The sequence below is a fragment of the Siphateles boraxobius genome, unplaced genomic scaffold (assembly GCF_051911475.1).
Source record: "Siphateles boraxobius isolate OS27281-9 unplaced genomic scaffold, OSU_SipBor_1 35, whole genome shotgun sequence".
NCBI classification, from domain to species: domain Eukaryota; kingdom Metazoa; phylum Chordata; class Actinopteri; order Cypriniformes; family Leuciscidae; genus Siphateles; species Siphateles boraxobius.
Genome location: NW_027508975.1, coordinates 15,577,179 through 15,597,754, shown reverse-complemented (window position 1 = coordinate 15,597,754; position 20,576 = coordinate 15,577,179). Strand labels below are relative to the sequence as shown.

The 20,576-nt window shown below is 38.1% G+C and overlaps 1 protein-coding gene across 2 annotated transcripts in view; it reads left to right on the top strand.

Moving 5' to 3' along the window:
- The window catches only part of rnf19a (ring finger protein 19A, RBR E3 ubiquitin protein ligase), a 55,608-nt gene extending 35,579 nt beyond the window's left edge, over nt 1-20,029 (top strand). Inside the window, exons 3-11 of one of the 2 annotated variants that reach the window (XM_077196561.1) lie at nt 5,936-6,144; nt 6,449-6,593; nt 6,773-6,935; nt 12,911-13,025; nt 13,724-13,885; nt 15,281-15,494; nt 16,029-16,172; nt 16,724-17,324; nt 18,969-20,029. In XM_077196561.1, coding sequence (XP_077052676.1) covers nt 5,936-6,144; nt 6,449-6,593; nt 6,773-6,935; nt 12,911-13,025; nt 13,724-13,885; nt 15,281-15,494; nt 16,029-16,172; nt 16,724-17,324; nt 18,969-19,049 — 1,834 coding nt within the window. In that variant the 3' untranslated portion in view covers nt 19,050-20,029. Of the gene's footprint in view, nt 1-5,935; nt 6,145-6,448; nt 6,594-6,772; nt 6,936-12,910; nt 13,026-13,723; nt 13,886-15,280; nt 15,495-16,028; nt 16,173-16,723; nt 17,576-18,968 lie in introns of those variants that run through there. The other variant, XM_077196560.1, reaches the window with a different exon arrangement.
- Nucleotides 20,030-20,576: the final 547 nt, after the last annotated feature.

Here is a 20,576-nt window from a genome sequence, read left to right as displayed (position 1 = left end):
CTTTATCATTTTATATAGTTTTCCTTTAAATGGGAAGATGAGTTTTATTAGCTTCTGTTCAAAGTTAATCTCTAGGTCAAACCATTTAGCCTTACAGAAAGATAGACTGCCAAAGAATTAACCTGTTAAGGTCGTAAACCCGGTACCGTCTTGGAATTGCGTTATTAAGATCGTTATTATGATCGCCCTTTAATATTTAAAGGTCCTGATGAAACATTAACAGTCATATGTGATATCAATACAAAGCTTAGACCCTCTACTTTTCACACAAAACCATCATTTTTTAATTCATTTTACATATTGCATAATTTAAATGTTTAAATTCCTCCACACCCAACCGAAATACCGATCAAAAGTAAGTGTGATTATGAATTTGAGTATTGATGGCATTGGTAAAATTTGATGAACAAAGGCAAGTCATATATCAAACAAAACCTTTCTTTCTCAGGATTTGTGCTATATAGTTTATTTAGTTGACATAATACAACAGATCAAATGATTGCAGAATTAATCGCGAAGTACATCTTTGATATTTGTAAACAAACTAGGAAAAGCGATGCACTTCGTCTCCGATTACAGCATGTCTGAGCTAAAAGTAGTCAAAAAGATGCATAGACTTTCACCTTAGACTGTTTTCTTCAAAAGGAGTCCATATTCACCTTCATGTGAGTTTCGCTTGAGAAATAATCCCCCGTTGTATCTCATTTAGTCCAGTAATGCAGGAAATAAGTCATTGTTTTCATACGATCCACATGATATGTTATCGTCGCCGGATGATGATGAAGTACGCATCATTGGAAAGCTTATGATCTCAGCATTACATGAACATGTCTTAGACACACCTTTCCTCTAAACCAACCAGAGTCTGAGATATTCAGCGCGCATTTTTACCTCAGATGGGAAGTTACGACAATGATGGAAGGAAATAAACATGATATGCAAGAAAAGATGATTTTGAAAGTCTTCTGCTCAAATCTGATGTTCGTGGCTATCTTTACGAGCCGCAATACAGCGAAGTGTCGGATTGCCAACACGAGCAGGTAGAACGACAGGACCAGTCCGCCTCAACTCGAGCCAGTGCGGGCTCCTCGTCCGTAACAGGCAGGTCTTCTGCATCGGCTGCAGAAGAATATTGTTCTAATTTGGACAGAAGAATATTGTTCTAATTTGGACGACCAACATTCCGTCAGTGGAACTATACCTGTAGTTACTAACCTACTGTTACCTTACATGATAATAGATAACAAAAATGGTCATGCCTACATATTTTTATTCTTATTTTGCAAATCCAAATTGCATTACAATGTTCGGACTGAACATTCAACATAAATAGAAACGAGGAGTAATTCAATAATGATTTCGGCAACAAACTAGATTTTTTTTTTCTGTGAAATGAATTTCAAACTCTGGCGGCACCCAGCCTGGTAGACGGTCGAGTGCTTTCTCTGAATCTGATAGGCGGATACCTCCTCAGCCTTGCTCTGGATTCGTGGGAGTGGCTTGCGGAGCTGTGCAATGTGGTGCATTGTGGGAGTTGTGGTTTTCAGTACAAATGCGCCCTAAAGTTACTTTCTGTCTTTACTCGGTCAAGTAGGCACCAAACTCGAAAATGTTATTATATTTCGACTACATGACCCACTTTCAATAAAGATGAATTTTCCCACGGGTGAAATGCTCCTTTAAGGCTCCAGATCACCGGCCACTAACACCTACCCACCCCACCCAGGGCTCTAATCAAACATTAGCAAAAGTAATTTTTTTAATAATTCCCCTGTCACTGAATAAATATATTGATGTTTTACTACTTTAAAATCAATAATTTTTTTTATATTATGTGAATAAATGATGATGTGGGCTTATTTGGAACACACGCGGGCTTAACTCTCTGGGGTCGAGAAACGCGCCGGCGCGTTTTGCTGTTTTTTTTCCACATGGCAGCAACATAGACTTAAAATACTCCGTCATTTTTGGTCATATAAATAAAATCAATACATGATTATAAACTATAGAGGGTCTTCTTTTTTTTGTGTGCACTCACATTAACATCAAAACCGTGTGCTTTTGTAAAATGAAGAAAATTAACAGGGTGTGCTTTCTGCCTCTCTGTCTCCGTTAAATTTTTTTCTGGTGCACGTCTCTAAACTTAAACAAAGCTCAGCGAATACTATTCACACAAGCATGAGCAAAATATCTTTATAATCATTTAAGTTTGTACTTTTAAAATATCTAATTCAAAACTAAAATAAATATTCTCTGTTTATGTAATCTATTAAAAAAGAGAGAGGTGTCAGCCGATCTCATTATCGTTCTCTCAGCTCATTATTCTGCTAATGTGACACGCCCACGGAGAGCGCGCGCTATTCAAACGCAAATGATCTGAAGCAACACATGCAAAGTGTCAACGCCCCTCATAAACGCAACATAAACACAACAAATGTAATCATCAGATTAATGTAGCCTACTATTTCTTCTTGCGAGGCTGTGTGAGGAGTAATCCTGGGACATTTACCTCAGAACATGTGCTGTTTTTTTTTCATTACGAGGAGCAACGGATCCATCTGATAAGTAAGTTCTTTATTATTATTGTTCTAATCGTGATATCATAGTGTATGTAAACCGCAAAAAGACTGTTTAAATATGAATCGCGTCTGTGTGTGAATGAATGAACTGAACAGTTTTTACCAAACCCTATTACTATACTGAGATGAGTGAAAATCGACTGAAATATGTTGAAATAACTTTAAAATGTCTTTGTATTAGCAACGTATTAAACTGCAAATTAATATTTATGCCCTAATATAGGCTCATAAAAACAACAAACGATATGCCTATGTTACAGACGAAATATGAAAGACAACATTTTGTTGACTAGTTTTGGATAGATTATTAACTGTTTAATGTAAAATATGCTACTGCCACATCGAATAAGCTTTTGTTCACCAATTTCTGCTCAAATGTTATATATTAGGCTATGTTTTTTGTCAAAAATAGAGTCAACAAGTAGGATGCTATTATAGTGTTTGTTCCAATGTAGGCTTTATTCAAACTAATGAATCCTTAACTTTGAAATATGTATGATAAAATGTATACTTTAGTTTTTACAAAGAAATATGAAATATCCATCTGAGAAGTAAGTTTTTTTATTAGTGTTCTAATTGCGATATCATAGTGTATGTAAACCGCAAAAAGACTGTTTAAATATGAATCGCGTCTGTGTGTGAATGAATGAACTGAACAGTTTTTACCAAACCCTATTGCTATACTGAGATGAGTGAAAATCGACTGAAATATGTTGAAATAACGTTAAAATGTCTTTGTATTAGCAACGTATTAAACTGCATATTAATATTTATATGCCCTAATATAGGCTATCATAAAAACAACAAACGATATGCCTATGTTACAGAAGAAATATGAAAGACAACATTTCGTTGAGTAGTTTTTGGATAGATTATTAACTGTTTACTGTAGCCTAAACTATAGACTACTGCCACATTGAATAAGCTTTTGTTCACCAATTTCTGCTCAAATGTTAAATATATTAGGCTATGTTTGTTTTGTCAAAAATAAAGTCATCAACTAGGATGCTATTATAGTGTTTGTTCCAATGTAGGCTTTATTCAAACTAATGAATCCTTAACTTTGAAATATGTATGATAAAATGTATACTTTAGTTTTTACAAAGAAATATTAGGCTACACTTGAAATATTGTTATTTTAATTGTTGCTGTAATTGTAACCTTTTTAATAAAATAGCAAATAATATATTTACAAGGTAGATGTAAACAAAATCTTAAAATGTCAATATAAGCCTTCTCTTCAAATTATTTGTATTGTGTTTTATTAGTGACAAATTTGGGGAGAGGATACATATCCAAAACTTTCTGAAAATACAGTATGAGAATTAACTACACAATTACTAGAAATGTTCACCTTGGATATTATACAATTTGCAAGCAAAAATACAAGTGGAAAAATACTATTTTTTTATAGATGTTTCCAACTGTGAACCAATTTTGTAGTATATATACACATTTCTTTTCTTGTGTCCTTGTATTCTTTCTTGTGGCTCAGTGACACACCTGTGAAAAGCTCATTATGCAGGCTCATTAAGCAGGTCTTTTGTCTTCACAGGTGTGAATCAGACCATTATACATGAGTCACGCCCATTTTGCATATTGCCTTTCCAAACAAAAAGTGTTTTACGAAATTTAAATCAATGTATTGTTTTATGTGAATGATTTGGAAGGATGATTTTCAGATCATTTTGAAGCAAAAATCCTAGGCGAGAACATCCATTAGTCAAAGGTCTTGTGGACACATATTTAGTATGTGTTTTGTGGCCTTATTTCAGAGACTTTAAGTTTTAGTTTTTTCAATAACCATGCATAAACAATATTCTCTCAAAAATACAAACATGTACATACATCTTGCTAACATATTATGGTAGCCCTGTTTGTGCTATATAGAGTGAATTTACACCTTTGCCATTAACATGTTTATAAATAACTGAAAAAAGCACAAATGTTAGAGCATGTCAGAATGCTCCAGGACCCCAAAAACACATAGGACCCCAGAGGGTTAAATTGTGCCAAAAGTACCAATTAAGCCCATGCCACACTTCTCACTTCATTCCTAAATTATCTTAATTTTATATTCAAAAATGTACATCAACTAATTAATACATTTTCAAATGAGAGATAAATCTTGCATTTTAACTAATTATTTTCCTTATAAACCTTGTCAATATCTATGAAAAAAACCTAGACTTAGATTTTGGTGGGCTTAATGGGTACACTTACCCTACCCATACTTTTCAGACAATTTCTGGTTGTCAGACATTTAGTAGAGCATGTTCATAGTTAATGTGAATAGCAGACGGAGTGAGTTGCATTGATTCTACATTGTTGCATGCACTACAGGGCTGGCTAAGGTTTGGTGAAGTTAGTCTTGGAAGACATGTTTAAAAATTTGCACATATTTTCTGTTTAGTTGAAAGGCTTTGCGCCATGTTTCATGCTGTGACTTTTGTTCTTGTGCTGTCACTATCCTTATTTTGAGATTACTATTTTTTTTGTTAGGGTAACTTGTAGATCAGGCAGGGGGTGTCTTATGTCTCCAGCATTGTGTTTACTCTTACACTCTCTCAGACTCCTCTAGAAATATGGCAAACTCTAATGACAAAGGCCACATTGTTTGTGGAAACAGATCTCATGGAGTTTATCTGGCTGAAAACCGAGTTCACCAAATGGCATCTGGTTTGCACCAAGGAGTTGTAGCTTCTTTTGTATCTAATTAAATTTTGTAATTATGTCAGTCCACATGCAAACATAAGACTCTTTCATGAGGTTTTGAGATTATGTCTTTGTTGCTGTAACTGACTAATCCTGTAGCGCACATTCAATCTTCTCAGCTTCTAGTGCTTTATCACATTACAGGGACTGTTGTAGGCTCTTATGCAACTTTTCTGTCTAGCTCACACATCAGTTAGCATAGTGATCCTGTCACTGTTTTCTCTCAGATCACTCCATCTGCCCCCTTGTGACTTTCCAACAACCATTATCCCTGCAGACAAGCACAGCTTCCAGCATCATTTAATAGGTTCTCATTAATAGAGATCGGGTCACAATGGCCATTGCCAGCGGTAATTGATGATGCCATCAGTTTGAATTAGCAGGGCTGTTAATCTAGATGGGTCAAAAAGACTCAACATGCTGTTAACAGATAGCTGCAGTTATGTAACATGGCATATTTGTTTTGGATAATGAATAAACTTGAATGATTAGTTCACTAATTATTAGTTTACTGTAATCATACTAATGTTGATCTTGATTTTTCATAATAGATGGGTGCCCTCAGATATGTATGAGATAATGCATCTTTTCTAGTAAGATCTTGTATAGCTGTGAAAGTATTTGTCTGTTTGATTTGACAGGTATGCAGTCATTGCCTTCGGTTGTGCCAGCTGTCCAAAGATCACGTGTGGTCGTGAGGGCTGCGGAACGGAGTTCTGTTACCACTGTAAACAGCTGTGGCACCCAAATCAGACCTGTGACGCCGCCCGACAGCAGAGAGCTCAGAGCCTCCGTCTGAGACCCTTCAGATCATCGTCACTCAGCTACAGCCAGGAGAGCGGCGCTGCTGGTAAGCCCATAGTGCAGACCATTGGCCACTTTACATCAAAGTTTGGTCTTTTATTGGTGGTATATCTTTACGTCAGATGTGGGCCTCACTGAAGTTTGATTCATGAAGTTTAGGAATCACTGCTCTAAAATCAATCAATCCGTTTAAACCAATCAAATGGTGTCTAGAATGAAAATGGCATCTTACAAAATCACATACTGTGGTTTGTACCCAATGAATATACCAAACTTGGTGTGAAAACATCCGAAATCTCATGCATTTCAACAAGGATTGGTTTTAACCGCTGTGTTTTGTGTCCAAAAAGCTGATGACATAAAGCCATGTCCCCGCTGTGCGGCCTACATCATTAAGATGAACGATGGGAGCTGTAATCACATGACCTGCGCTGTGTGTGGCTGTGAGTTCTGCTGGCTGTGTATGAAGGAGATCTCTGACCTGCACTACTTAAGGTCAGTGTACTGAAGACCACTGCAACGTTGATAATATTAGGCCAAATGACGTAAATCAGACATTATCTGTATTATTGACAGTGTGAGAATAGACGAAGGTCAAAGAGTGGTAGAATTTTTTATTTATTTTTACATTTAAGGTTACATTTCTAGGTGTAATATCTCTGTTTCTGTCACAGTCCTTCAGGATGCACGTTCTGGGGTAAGAAGCCCTGGAGCAGGAAGAAGAAAATCCTCTGGCAGTTGGGGACACTTGTGGGCGCTCCGGTTGGCATTGCACTTATTGCTGGCATTGCTATACCTGCAATGATCATTGGGATTCCTGTGTATGTGGGTAGAAAGGTGGGTGGCTACTCCAAATAATTTCTGAATGTTGAGAATGAAAAGTAAGGTTTAATTTTGCTGTACCCAATTGCAATTTTTTTTTTTTTTTTAAATACATATTTGCTAAATCTACATTGGTTACCATAGTAATAAGGGCCTTTTGCACCGGGTTGTTCTAGGAACTAGCCACTACAGGGCTTGCAAAATTTCTAAATCGCTGGTAGCCGTTCGGGCAGTCACTCTTCAGATTTTTGTAGAAAATTGGTTAGGAGTCAAACATCAATCAAAAACTGTTTCTAAACACATTTCAACAAGTGCGCAGCTCCGTTGTTATAAAGTCTGAAAACGCTAAAATTGTTAATTTTCTGATGGAATAATTCACATTTTGAAGTGTAACAATAAATAATAATAATAACAATACCAGACTTTTTTGAGGCAAGTAAATGGTGCTTTAATTATTTTATGCTGTTTATAGCAGAATATATGATGGTCAAGTCACCTTTATTTATGTAGCGCTTTTTACCATACAGATTTGTTTGATTCAAAGCAGCTTTACAGTGATAGTGTGTTAGCAGCAAATGGATTCAAACATTCTGACACGCAAAGTAAAGCATTCATGTGAAAGTAGAGCTTTAATTTTTATTGTGCATAGGCGTAATATATGGGTGGGACATGTCCCCCCCACTTTTTCTCAGGGTCAATATTGTCCCCCACCACTTTGTGAAACATTTCAAGGCACGGATGTACCTTCATTTAGTTCGTTATTAAATAAGAGACAATCTAACGCTAAAATGTGTTGTTTTTGAACTCAAGCTGAACGCTCGTCGCTGCGGCGATCAGTTGCATGGATACAGTGTCCTCTTGTGGCTCGCGCAGTCTTCACTCGGACGCGCGCTTCAATCTATTGCCATTGCGGAGACTCTCTATTTGTTCCGGTGAAATCACAAAACAAAATGCACACAAACGTGTCCCTGCTTGAAATCTTATGTAACCACTGATGAACATATTCGGTTTTGATGAGAGAAAAAAAAAACTATATGTGTGCGAACCCAGAACCTCTGACACGCTTGGCAAAAGTTTTAACCACAAGACCATTAAAGGGACAATGTAGTTTTTTAGGTATTTTATTATCTAAAATCAATATTTTTATTCATAAATATGTCCTCAATGGTGTACAAATACCTCTGCCAATTATAGGGCTGTTTTCGACTAAGGATTTTCATAGTAGAATCTGATTCGTTAGATTTTGCCGTAGTCGACTGATAGTCGAACCTGGAACCTTTTTTTATTTTTTATTTTTTTAGATAGCAGCTAGACGTTCGGTTGAATAACTGTTCGTCTGTTATAGGACAACTCGCTCTACGTTTATTTAAAATGAACAGCAAGACAACTAGAAGTGAATGTGCTTTCCATTAAATGAATCCTTAACCAAAAAAAAAAAAAAACGTTTCAATGAACGTGCTTTGTTTTAAATAAATCACACACAGTAAACAAAACATTTAACAAAAAACTTTGCAATGAACTTTGCAATTTAGACGCGCAAACTGCGTGCCGGTGCGGTGAGACGTACATGCTCGAGCAGATTCGGCTTGAAGTCGTTCATCCTCGGATGCGGCGTCGCGCGCTGTTACAAAAAAAGCCGTGTACACAGCCAAGCGAAATGGGGTCTTGCCGGTCTTGCGCACCCAACGCGTCATTTTTTGGCGCGCGCACCTTCGCTCTTGTGCGGACGCGTCTGGTATAAACAAGGCTTTACTCCGTTTCAGTGCGCGCTCTGATCGGTAAAGGTGCACAGACCTCTCCCGAATCATCTCCAGCACTCAGCCTCTGAAGCAATACTAACTCCGCCTCCGTTTCCCTCGTAAGATGATATTAGTGTTTAAACATTCTCTATGATAAAAAATGTTTGTAAAAAATATTTAAATAGCACGGTTTTGGCGGTTATAGAGTTATAATGACGGTGATCAACTATAACCGTCGGTCTCACGTTATCATAACCGTCACACCCCTATTGGTTACATAACACTTCCCTACTAATCAGACCTATCCAAATCGAATCATCGACTATTAGAAGTCAGCCCTAGGCCTACTATTAATACTGTAATTGATGTTATCTGATCTCTTATTTTTGCTTTTTAACACAACACTTCCCTACTATTCGACTATGAGGCTCATAGTTGAATCAGACCTCTCCGAATCGAATCGTCGAATCCTCGACTATTAGAAGTCAGCCCTAGCCAATTATCTAACTTATCCTCGTAAATGAAAAATTTATTATCTTTATATACATGTGACGGGTACGTCCACGGAGGCTTCCATGTAGTTCCCCATCTTGAAAAACTATAATAGCAGAGAGGGTCAAAAAGTACTAGGCCAACGCGTTTTCGTTCAGAGCCAGCTTCACGTAACTGAAAGCAGCAGAAACGGAGGAGCAGAGCAGTGAGAGGCGCTTGTCTCTGCCCCGGCAAGTCAGTCAGTAATTCATACTGTAACATTCGTTTGTTCGTTGTGTCCAGTTGCAGTTTGCTTGAAATAACAAACCTGTTCACCCGAAGGAAAACTCAACAAAGTGATATTAGAAGACATCCTGTAATAGCTTTTTGGTACATAACAGCTACCGTAGATGCAAAACGCATTTGAAAAAGCGAGGCACTGGAGAGCACAGTTCGTTTGAATGCAAAATACAATTTCACCGCTAGATGGGAGAAATTCCTACACAATATCCCTTTAAGGTACACAAGGAAAATTGCTGATCTATGCATTTATTCATGCGAAAATTCTCGGCACTAACAATATTCATGGATCTCATTAAAAGACTAATTAAACCCAATGTAACGTTACTATTGAAATTGATTTCTAGACATCGTAATGTTATTTTTTTTCTAAAATTGTTATTGTACATATAGCTGATTTTGCATTGTATTAGCAACACCCCACTCTCCCAAACCCCAACACCCCCACCCCTGTCCCAACCACTTTTTAAAACAAACTTACGCCACTGATCATGTGTTTCTCTTAAAGCAGGCACGGAAATTCATGAGAAATTGCTCTGCGGAAAAATCAACATGATCAAAAACGTGTGCTGTCATATTTTTCCTTAAAATAACTTGTCAATAATGGAAATAAAGGGAGCAATTTTATTACACTATTTCAGATAGCCCGCCGGGCCGGCCGGTTATGCATTTTGGTAGCCCGACTGGAATACACAATAGGCCCGGGACGTTGGGCTAGCGATTTTGCGAGCCCTGCACTAGGACTGGGCGATATGACGATATTATCATAAATTCATCATAGATTATCATAATCGTCAAGATCAAAAAATGACATTTCTCACATAGCCCTATAGTTATACACATTTATTCACATGCAATAACATGAATTAAATATTTTTATAGGCTAGTTAGTAGGATTAGGAATAGAAAATCGATTCTTCTTGATGGCATTCTTTAAGCGCTAGACGCAAGAGGACACGTCTGCATACGCGCTGTTTTCTGTGCAGTGCACTCACAAAGCACGCAAAGAGCCGCCTCTCATATATAGTGCACAGATACATACACGATTATATCTCACAATTATCCTTCTAGTTCATTTATAGCATCAAATAAACATGAATAAACATCAGAGGAATTGTTGTTTCAACCACCGAAAGACGTCAGTAGGTACACACCCTTTTTCAAGTTCAAATATCCCCGTAAACAGACGGTTTTGTTTTAAACGGTTTAAGAAAGAAAAACAGTATGTCCTATGTCTATTGAATCAGTGCATTGGCAGCCTATACTCGCTGCCACCATTAATGTTGATCAAAGAACAAAAGAAAATTACTCAATGAACTTTTGTAACTTTAATTAGCTTTAATATTTTATTTGCCTGTTGTTTGGTGCTGACTGCTTCAACCGCAACATAATAATAATAATAATAATAATAATAAGTTTATTTTATATAGCACCTTTCTCAAACCCAAGGTCGCTTTACATAGTGGGAAGGAAAGTATACACAACAGCAACAACCAAAACAATACAACAAAGACAAGTTATCAATATGAAGCTATGAGTTTGGTGTGGAGAAATGATCATTAAACAAAAAGGTCTTGAGATGAGCTTTAAAGAGGGGAAGTGAAGGACAGTCACGAAGAGGTTGTGGGAAGCTGTTCCAGAGTTTGGGGGCCAAGACACTGAAGGATCTGCCACTCAGGGTGGAAAGTCTGGAGCGGGGGATAGCCAAGAGATTTTGGTCAGAAGATCTGAGTGAGCGGGATGGAGTGTACGGGATCAGGAGGTCGCGGATGTAGGGGGGAGAAAGGTTATGGAGCGCTTTGAAGGTGAGTAGTACTACTTTGTATTTGATCCGGGACGGAACTGGTAGCCAGTGGAGTTGGTAGAGAATGGGGGTGATGTGTGCTGATCGTCTGGTATGGGTGAGGAGCCTGGCTGCTGAGTTTTGAATATATTGTAACCTTTGAAGTGATTTGACAGGTAGACCAAGGAAAAGTGAGTTGCAGTAGTCTAGACGGGACATAATGAAGCAGTTAACTAAAGTGTGTGCATCACTAACAGAGAGGAAGGGTTTGAGGCGAGCAATGTTGCGGAGGTGAAAGAAGGCAGTCTTAGTGAGTGATTTGATATGAGGATCAAAGCTAAGGGTGGAGTCAAGCAAAATGGCAAGGTTTTTGACAACAGGGGTAGGGTGGACAGATGAACCATCAATATTGAGAGTGAGACTGGGAGATTTAGAGAGGATGCTTTTAGGGCCAATCAGCAGAATTTCAGTTTTATCTGTATTGAGTTTAAGAAAATTGTTTTGCATCCATAATTTTAGGTCAGAGAGGCAGTCAGTGAGGGAGCACGGTGGTAGATCAGAGGGAGAGTGAGTGGTCAAATAGAGTTGGATATCATCTGCATAACAGTGGAATTTAAGACCGTGGCTGCGTATAATCGGGCCAATAGAGTGTCTATGCAACCTTGCGTTGATCCTTTGTGTTTGATGCGTTCCCTGTCAAACATAATTTATCCTTACTTTTGTAATTTTTAGGGCTAGGAAAAGATTAATCGTGATTAATCGCATCCAAAATAAAAGTTTGTGTTTACATATTTTATGTGTGTGCACTGTGTATAATTATTTTGTATATATAAATACACACAAATGCATGTATGTAAATGTACAAATGTACAAACCTCTGTGTACAAAGCCTGCATATATTTTCAACCAACCTTTCATGAATTCTAAGCTGTCCTGATAATCATGGACAATCTTATATAATTTATCATTAGAAAACCATTACAGTTTCTGCATTATCAACCTTAACTTGTAATATCAACTAATTGGTACATAGCATGGGTTAAATTAGGGAAAAATATACGTCAGATGATTTCTTTTCATTTGGTTCACAAAATGAGCTGTCATAGAAAATGCAGTCAGTTTCTCCAAATTCCTTTGTCATGACGACAAGATAATAAAGGACCTTCATTTTATCTGACTAGAAAAACACGGTTGCTTATTATATACCCTGTTAGAATGGTGCCAGCATGTTGAAATCAGTTTGGCAAGCGCTATTCTTACGTCTGTATTAATAGATTTGAGATTTAAGTCCAGCAAATAAGTATAATTTGTGTTTTAGGATTTAGGATTTGGTTTTGTGTTTGAGTCAATATGCAGCACCGTCTCTGAACCAGATGAACCCACTGCAAACTGGGTTACTTTTTACAATGATTAATAGCACTTCAGATATGTGCTGTTCAATCTGAATTTCATTATGAAGGGATTTCCATAACAGTCTGTTTATCTGACCTGAATTCTAACTGAGCTGTGCATTGTGAAATATGACGACCTACATGTCTTATCACACACTTATCCACCTTGTTTGATCTTCATGAGACTCGTTATAACGCTAGCATAATTTCCAACTTGATGATCTAAGTTAGCAAAGTGTAATTTATTTGAGAATAATGAATGTGCATGAGCAGTGTTCACTCACTCTTTGAATCCATCTACTTCAGATTCATAATCGTTATGAGGGAAAGGACATCTCTAAGCACAAAAGGAACCTTGTCATAGCCGGCGGGGTGACATTGTCAGTGATCGTGTCTCCAGTGGTTGCCGCTGTCACTGTTGGTAAGCCGACTCAATTTCTTTTCTTTTTCTCCCTAATGAGTCACTATGATTTAAATTACAGCAGTTTGATTTGTACTGTTATTAAAGAACTTTATTGTTTTTCCACCCAGTCCTAGATCTTTGGCTATATTATAGCTGCATTTTACACCACACAGCCAAAGCCTAAAATTAAGCTCGACCACAAATGTAATGCTAAAGGCCTGTATAACCAAGAACAATGACTATAACTAGATGAGTAAAGTTTGTGAACACACTTAGATGCTGGCTTCAGAAAGCCTGAATAGAAAGTTAGTAGTAGTTGAAGTTTTAAGGTCATAGAATCTACACACACACAAAAAAAAAAAAACTGACACAGATGCGCTTGCAATGCTCACACTTTTTACAGCCAGGTGGATTCCGATTTGCTGTTGGCTGATTCATTGTTTTTATTGCTGATCAGCTGGTGGTGGAATGCAGAAAGTGATTGCAATGATGTTGTTCTTCTGTTTTGTTATTGTTAAATAGGCCTTCCTTATTCTCACAGAATTAGAACAATTATTAAGACTTTATAGTTATTAACACTTTTTTTTTTGCTGCCTTGTAAGTCCTGGCATTTCCTCCAGGAAATGCAAATTTAATTGATAATCTATCTGGTTTAAAGGTGGCTGTACTGCTTGTGTAGCAGTATTGAGTAACCATTATATTTTGTGTCTGCATAGGGATAGGAGTACCCATCATGTTGGCATACGTCTATGGTGTGGTGCCCATCTCTCTGTGCCGCAGCGGGGGTTGCGGCGTGTCTGCGGGGAATGGAAAAGGTGTGCGCATCGAGTTTGATGATGAGAACGACATGAACGTGGGCACCGGAGCTGCTGTGACTGGTGAGTGAAACTCACTGAAGGCAAACACACTGCTGTTCTCAACACCTTTGTAATGGAGTTCACAGTGTTGAAAAGCTTTCAGAATCTGGCCTTCTCTCTGTTATTCTCTCATTCACAGTGTCTGTCTTGGTTGTCTCTCCCCCAGGATTTGTCTATCCCATTTCACACTTTCTCTACTCCTTGCTCAGGCTTAATGAAAATGTGTGAAATGTGTTCTAGTTTAAAGTGCTCCTCCTGGAGTTTGCTAAAATGTGTACGATTTACCGGGTAAAGTGGGTCCCACTAGAATTGAAGGTGAGCCATATCTAGAGACCTTGAGTTGTATTCTTTTCCAGACACAACTACTGATACTCAAGGATCAAGTTGTTGTTGTTTTCCTCAAACACCAAATCGTTCCCATGAAGCCCAAGTAACGCTGGGAACAAATAGCTTTTGTCTTGATATGGAGTGTAAGCTAGAATCAGGTTTCTCAAATTTTCTTTAAATTTTTTTCTACATTCCGTTTTAATTGTTTAATTAAATTTTTATGATCAAAAGGATGTCTAATTAATCTAATTTATGAAAAATGTAATATATATATTCTGCAATATAATTAAAGAATTTAATGATAATAGTTTCCATGTAATGTTTTTTTATTTATTCTGTTATCTGCGTTGTCTCTATTTTGTGTTTTATGATTTAATGGAATTTTATTATCAAACTTAATCAAATGAATGCATAAAACTTTAACAATTTAATTAATCTTGTAAAATGTAATCAAATGAAATGGGAACAGTTCTTTCATTTTTAGCAAACTAAATGATTGGTTTATAGTTTAAATTAAAACTGATATTCCATAAAAAAAAATCATGTGTTAATAAACTGTATTGTTACTTTGAGAAGAACATTCTATTGGATAATAGTAATATATTTCTGTCATAGTTTTAAATTAAACCAACTGGGTTGTAATGAGGACCTTTGAGTTTCTCTGTGTATCTGATGATAGTTTTGTCGCATTAAATGGTGAAATGCTGGTGAAGTGATTTTCAGAGCAGTTCTGAAAATGAAGCTTGTGTCCTATAGTGTGTCAGACAGTGACAAAACATGCCATATGTGTGCTTGAGTTTGTATGTAGTAGACCCACATTCAAAGAGACATGCAGAACACGCAGTCTTTTTGTGTTTCAGTATTCACAGACACATCCATTTCATGTTTTCATTTAAGTATACATCCCAACATTTATTCATCCAAAATTGGCTAAATTCCAGATCCTACGATTATGTCTGCATTTTCCACATCACTGAAATCATAGGGGCCGAATCAGTTTTGAAGGTGCAAATAAAAGTTTGAAGCATTATGGGAACAAATAAAAGAGTTTTTATTTACTGCTGTTATGTCCCCCTTCTACCTCAACAGACACCACTTCAGTAGCAGAGACCAGGCATAACCCCAGCATCGGTGAGGGCAGTGTAGGGGGTCTGACGGGCAGCCTGAGTGCCAGCGGGAGCCACATGGAGCGTATTGGAGCAATGAGAGACAACCTGAGTGAGAACGCCAGCACAATGGCACTTGCTGGGGCCAGCATCACTGGCAGCTTGTCAGGAAGTGCCATGGTCAACTGCTTTAACAGGTCAGTGACACCTTGTTTACATGTCAAGTCATGTGCAAAAAAAAAAAACCTTAAAGGGCGATGTCTTTTGAAGTCTGTGAAAAATTTTATACATGCAAGAATGTGAGTACATTTTGATGCTTAACTTTAATTTGCTAAATGGGAATACAGACGTTCTCTGGGACATTAAACATCTTTACTCAAAACACTTTTTCGCATCTACTCACTAGTCTGCTTTCACAGCCACATTGTGTTTTCGTGCTCTTGCAAACTATTCTTTTTTTAATAAAGACTGAAGCTCAGTGATTGCCGCATGTGTAGTTCGTTTATATCCTACATTTAGCTGTTCACTACTGCTGATTTGTATTTAGGCTTCAAATTCTTAGTTGTAAAGATTATCATGATGAGCAAAACAGCTACGAATCATACATTTTAGCTGGCAACAGAGCCTATTATCGGCAATAATCCAAAAGCCAATGGTAAAGTGCAAAAAATGTATGCCCAACATTAAGGTTGGTGTGAACAACCCTTTAATTTGTTGTTTGTTTGTTTCAGGTTGGAGGTTCAAGCTGATGTTCAAAAGGAGCGTTGCAGTCTGAGTGGGGAGTCTGGTACCGTCAGTCTGGGGACAATCAGTGACAACGCTAGTACCAAAGCAATGGCTGGATCCATTCTCAACGCCTACTTGCCTCTGGACAGGTCTGTATTTATGTAACTAAAAGAATTTAAATATAAAGTTCTGTAATGAAACTCTAGATGGTGCAGGCTAATAGGTCCTTAACTCAAACGCTTGCAATTTTATATTTCAACAGCTGATTAGTTCCTGCTGTATCACTAGCTAATGAGCTGGCATGCTTTACCTTCAAATACTTGATTAGCATTTGCCTTAGCAGTGCAGCGTGCTTACAGAAACCCTCCACCTTCCCCAGCTTCACCTGTATAGATCTCCTACGGGTAATTCATGTATGCTATATTGTACAGCAGCAGCATGTCTTACTTGCTCACTGCAGCGTGTCATGTATGTATTGGCAGTAGCAAGTCCCATACTTGCTCTGCAGCACCAGCGTAGCAGATCTATTCCGCCAAGACCAAATATATATTAACATTGTCATATCCATTACCATGCCAAATAAGAGTTGTCATGACAGAATTGTAGTTTACAAGCAAATCTGTTTGTGTAATAATGATGTAACATCAGGGCCTGTAGGAAGTTGGGCTGTAATTAATAGTTTTCTGTTGTTGTGGAGCAGAGATGGGAACAGTATGGAGGTGCAGGTGGACCTGGAATCTAAACGAGGGAAGCTCAGGCACCACAGTGGCAGCAGCAGTATGGACGATGGCAGCAGTGGAGGGCACGGGGCCAGCGTTTGCCCCTCTGGCTGTCCGCATGAGGGCAAGTGCGTGTCTTCTCGCTGGGCCAAGGAGCCATCCTCCACCTCGTCCTCTTCCTCCGGGAAGAAGAGTAAAGGAAAGCTGCGCAAAAAGAGCGGTGGCACCAAGATCAACGAGACGCGCGAAGACATGGATGCCCAGCTGCTAGAGCGCCGCAGCACCAATTCCAGCGAGTTGGACTCGCCCTCCCTGAGCGGCAGCCTGCCGTCTGTGGCCGACTCGCACTCCAGCCACTTCTCCGAGTTCAGCTGCTCCGACCTGGATGCCTGCAGACCCTCTTGCTACGAGTCTCACATCCGACATCCCAACACAGGCGGAACGGTCAGCCCTCTTCCTGAGGTCGAGAACGACCGGCTGGAAAACTGCCCCGCCTCTGGGACCCTCCCACAAGCTGCGGTAGCCCCTCTTACCCCTGACGGGGCAGCAGAACGTCCACTGTGCTATATTGCAGAGGAGAATGTGAGTTTAATCTCTGCGGCTGACGCGGGCCAAAGCTCACCTAAAGAACACAATAACAACCTTCCTCAGCCAGATAGTCCTGTGCGCAATGCCTACATTCAAACAGAGATATAACCAGACGGGTTGAGTTAACCTAAATGCTTTCACAGCTAACCTCAACACCCACTTTATTACCAAGGATTGCACACTGAATTCAAGATTTAAATGCTTGTATGGGTTTCATAGAGGTTTAATGTGCCGGTTGGTTGATAATTTGAATGTTGGAGATGGAACGCCACTATTTACACTAGTCAGGGGCAGGATGTGCCTCGAGGTTTCAGTAAGCTGACCGTGACCAAAGGTTACCATTTGATTGACAGGTTGTGTAAAGGCCTGTCAGTCTGCATACAGTTAGACTAAAGCTCAGATAACATTCAGAAGGTCAAGGGTTGAAGGTAGGGCAATTGAGGTTGATGATGATGATGATGATGATGATGTAGCTGTCAATCACACATGCCTCTATTTCAGTGTTCAGGGTCGCTGCGATGAATCACCTCCCCAGTGAGGAACGAGTATATGGATGAATCTTACAAAATGGGTCCAGCTCATTATTCATCCCAAAATTAAAAGAAACAAAATGGGGGGAATAATCATTCCTTTCATACATGAAATGAAGCCGCTGTTTAGGACAAGCTAGTATTATGACAATTTTTGTTTGTATTTAGTGTGTATTATGACAATTTCATGGTGCTTAAAAGCATAGTCCACCTAAAAATGAAAATTGTCGTCATTTACTCACCCTCATGTTGTTAGAAACCTGCATGACTTTTTTACTACAGAACGCGAAAGATATTTTGAAGAATGTTGGTAACCAAAATTTTTTGGTTCCCATTGACCAAAAAAAATTGAACTCAAGGGGAACCGAAACTGTTTGGTTCCCAACCTTCTGTATTCCACAGAAGAAATTCGTACAGCGACGTGAGTGTGAGTAAATGATGGCTTTTTTTGTTGTTGTTAGACTATCCCTTTAAATACATTTCTTCCTGTGTTGTACTACTTCCTCTTGAAATTTTGCTTTAAAAAAAAATGTATTACTATAATACAGACTTTTTTTGTATTAATGTAAAACAATTATTTAAGTCTGCATGAAGGCAGTACAATAAATACTACCGTGATTTAAATATATACTATTTTTTGCATTACAGTAATACGAATGGGATTTTATTTTTCATTATGGTCATGAGCATTAGAAGGGGAAATGCATCTAATTTTAATGAGATTTTTTTTTTTTTATCTTATTATTTTCAAATTGGCTTCATTTTCTTTAAATATAATTTCTCACTCCGTGATTTTGGGATGAAATATGACCATGACTTGTTCTTGACAGATTCCATGTGATTGACCCGTGTATTCAGGCACCATCACCACACATATACACTATATATTCTCAGTTACCCAGCATATAGCTTTAGTTGAAGGAATCTACATCTATTCAAAGGCACCAAGGAAGTCAGGGGGGAATCTGATGCTCTTTTCGAGATGTTCATATACAAGATGAGCCCATAAGGGACCAGGCAATAGTAGATTTCCCTTTTCACAGCAATGATTCTTGTACATGATTGTGTTTTTAATTTTCTTGGGATTCTTTTCATTTTTCTCATCTAGTGTCACTGTTCATTTTCCATTTTTGGGAAGAGATGTTCAAGCCCCGTGCAGGGTGCTGCTTCTGAGTTGAAAAGCCAGTGAGAAGCTGAATGAAGCTGTGTCGCGCCCCCTGCTGGTAGGATGGGGACCCTTGACCAAACCCATTTATGAGGAGAAGCAAGTCTGGCATGTTAAAAAAAAAAAACATCAATTCGTTTTTGTTCTTACAAAGCCAAGTCCACTAATGATTCTCAATAGAATAACTGTTATGGGTGCACTGGGTTTGTATTTATGATGCAGAAGAATTTGCATCCTGTTTAAAAAAAAAAGTTGTCAAACTACTTGCATTGTAATGGCTATGATGGTAATCACATTTAGGTCTTCAACCAGTTAAGTGATTTTATTTTATTTTACCTTTCTTTTCTTTTTTTGTATCTGTATTGACTCATGGTGCCTTTTGGATCATCGAAAAACTGTTTGTTCCTCCGGTTTGTGTCTTATGAAATCAGATGTATTGGATTAGGCTGAAATGAATGTTAGCGAGGCGGCGTGGCATGGTATCCTATCGTCCCTGTGTTAAACGGTCAGGGACTACACGACCGACCGCCTACCAAAGACAGCACTCAGGCTCACCGACGACTTGTCGTCACCCCTGTGACCCCTGCACACTTCAACGCACTCACAGTTTACAGACGCCTCCTCGGACTCGAGGCTCTGACCCGTGTGTTTGCACTGTTCATCCTAGTTCTGTCCTCGTGTACAGCCGTGCCGTGAGCGCACGGGTCTAGTTCAAGAGTTGAGTTTATTCGTCTTTCTCGCTGCCGTTCTGGTGCTGCTCCGTAAATCTTTCGGGACTGATCCAATGCCACAAGCTGCTTTTTTTTTTTGTTCCTTCTATTTCTTTAGTGCTTTTGTTTTTTTTCTTATGTTTTGAGCCTTCCATGCCCATATCTGTACGAATATTACTTCAGAGGCTAGGGCCGATTGATTTCTAACTTGTTCAGAACAGCTTGGTATTTGTATATTTGCTTTATAATATGCGTGTAAATGCATATATAAATGAAAATAAAAACATGAATCCAGATGTTTTCTCTTGAGTGTTTGTTCAACAAAAAAAAACTTCAATATTGAGATGCATAATGTATTATATGGGGTGTCAAATATTAGCACAATTTGAGTGAAAGGTTTAAATTAAATCGATATTAATTTGGTTAATATCATAATATGGGTTGAATTTTTGCTCTACAGAGAGCAGTTCTCAAAGTGATTTTTTTGTGCACATTTTGTGTACTGTCAAAGTAGATACATAATATATATACAAATATATAAATATATACAAAGAATCTTAAATATGCATTTAGATGAATAATCTTTTTTTATTTTTTTATTAATGAATAAATGAATTTAGATTATTTTTTGATGGCTATAATTGCAAATGTTGTACAAAACCTTAACATTATGTTACTGAATTTAAATGTTTATATTATGTTTATTTTGTTATATTATCATGAAAATGTTATATATAAGTTTGTGGTAAGATTTATTTGAAGGAAATCTATACTTTTGTTTAGCATGGCTGCATTAAATTGATCAAATGTGGTAGACATTTATAAATGTTTTCTATATTAT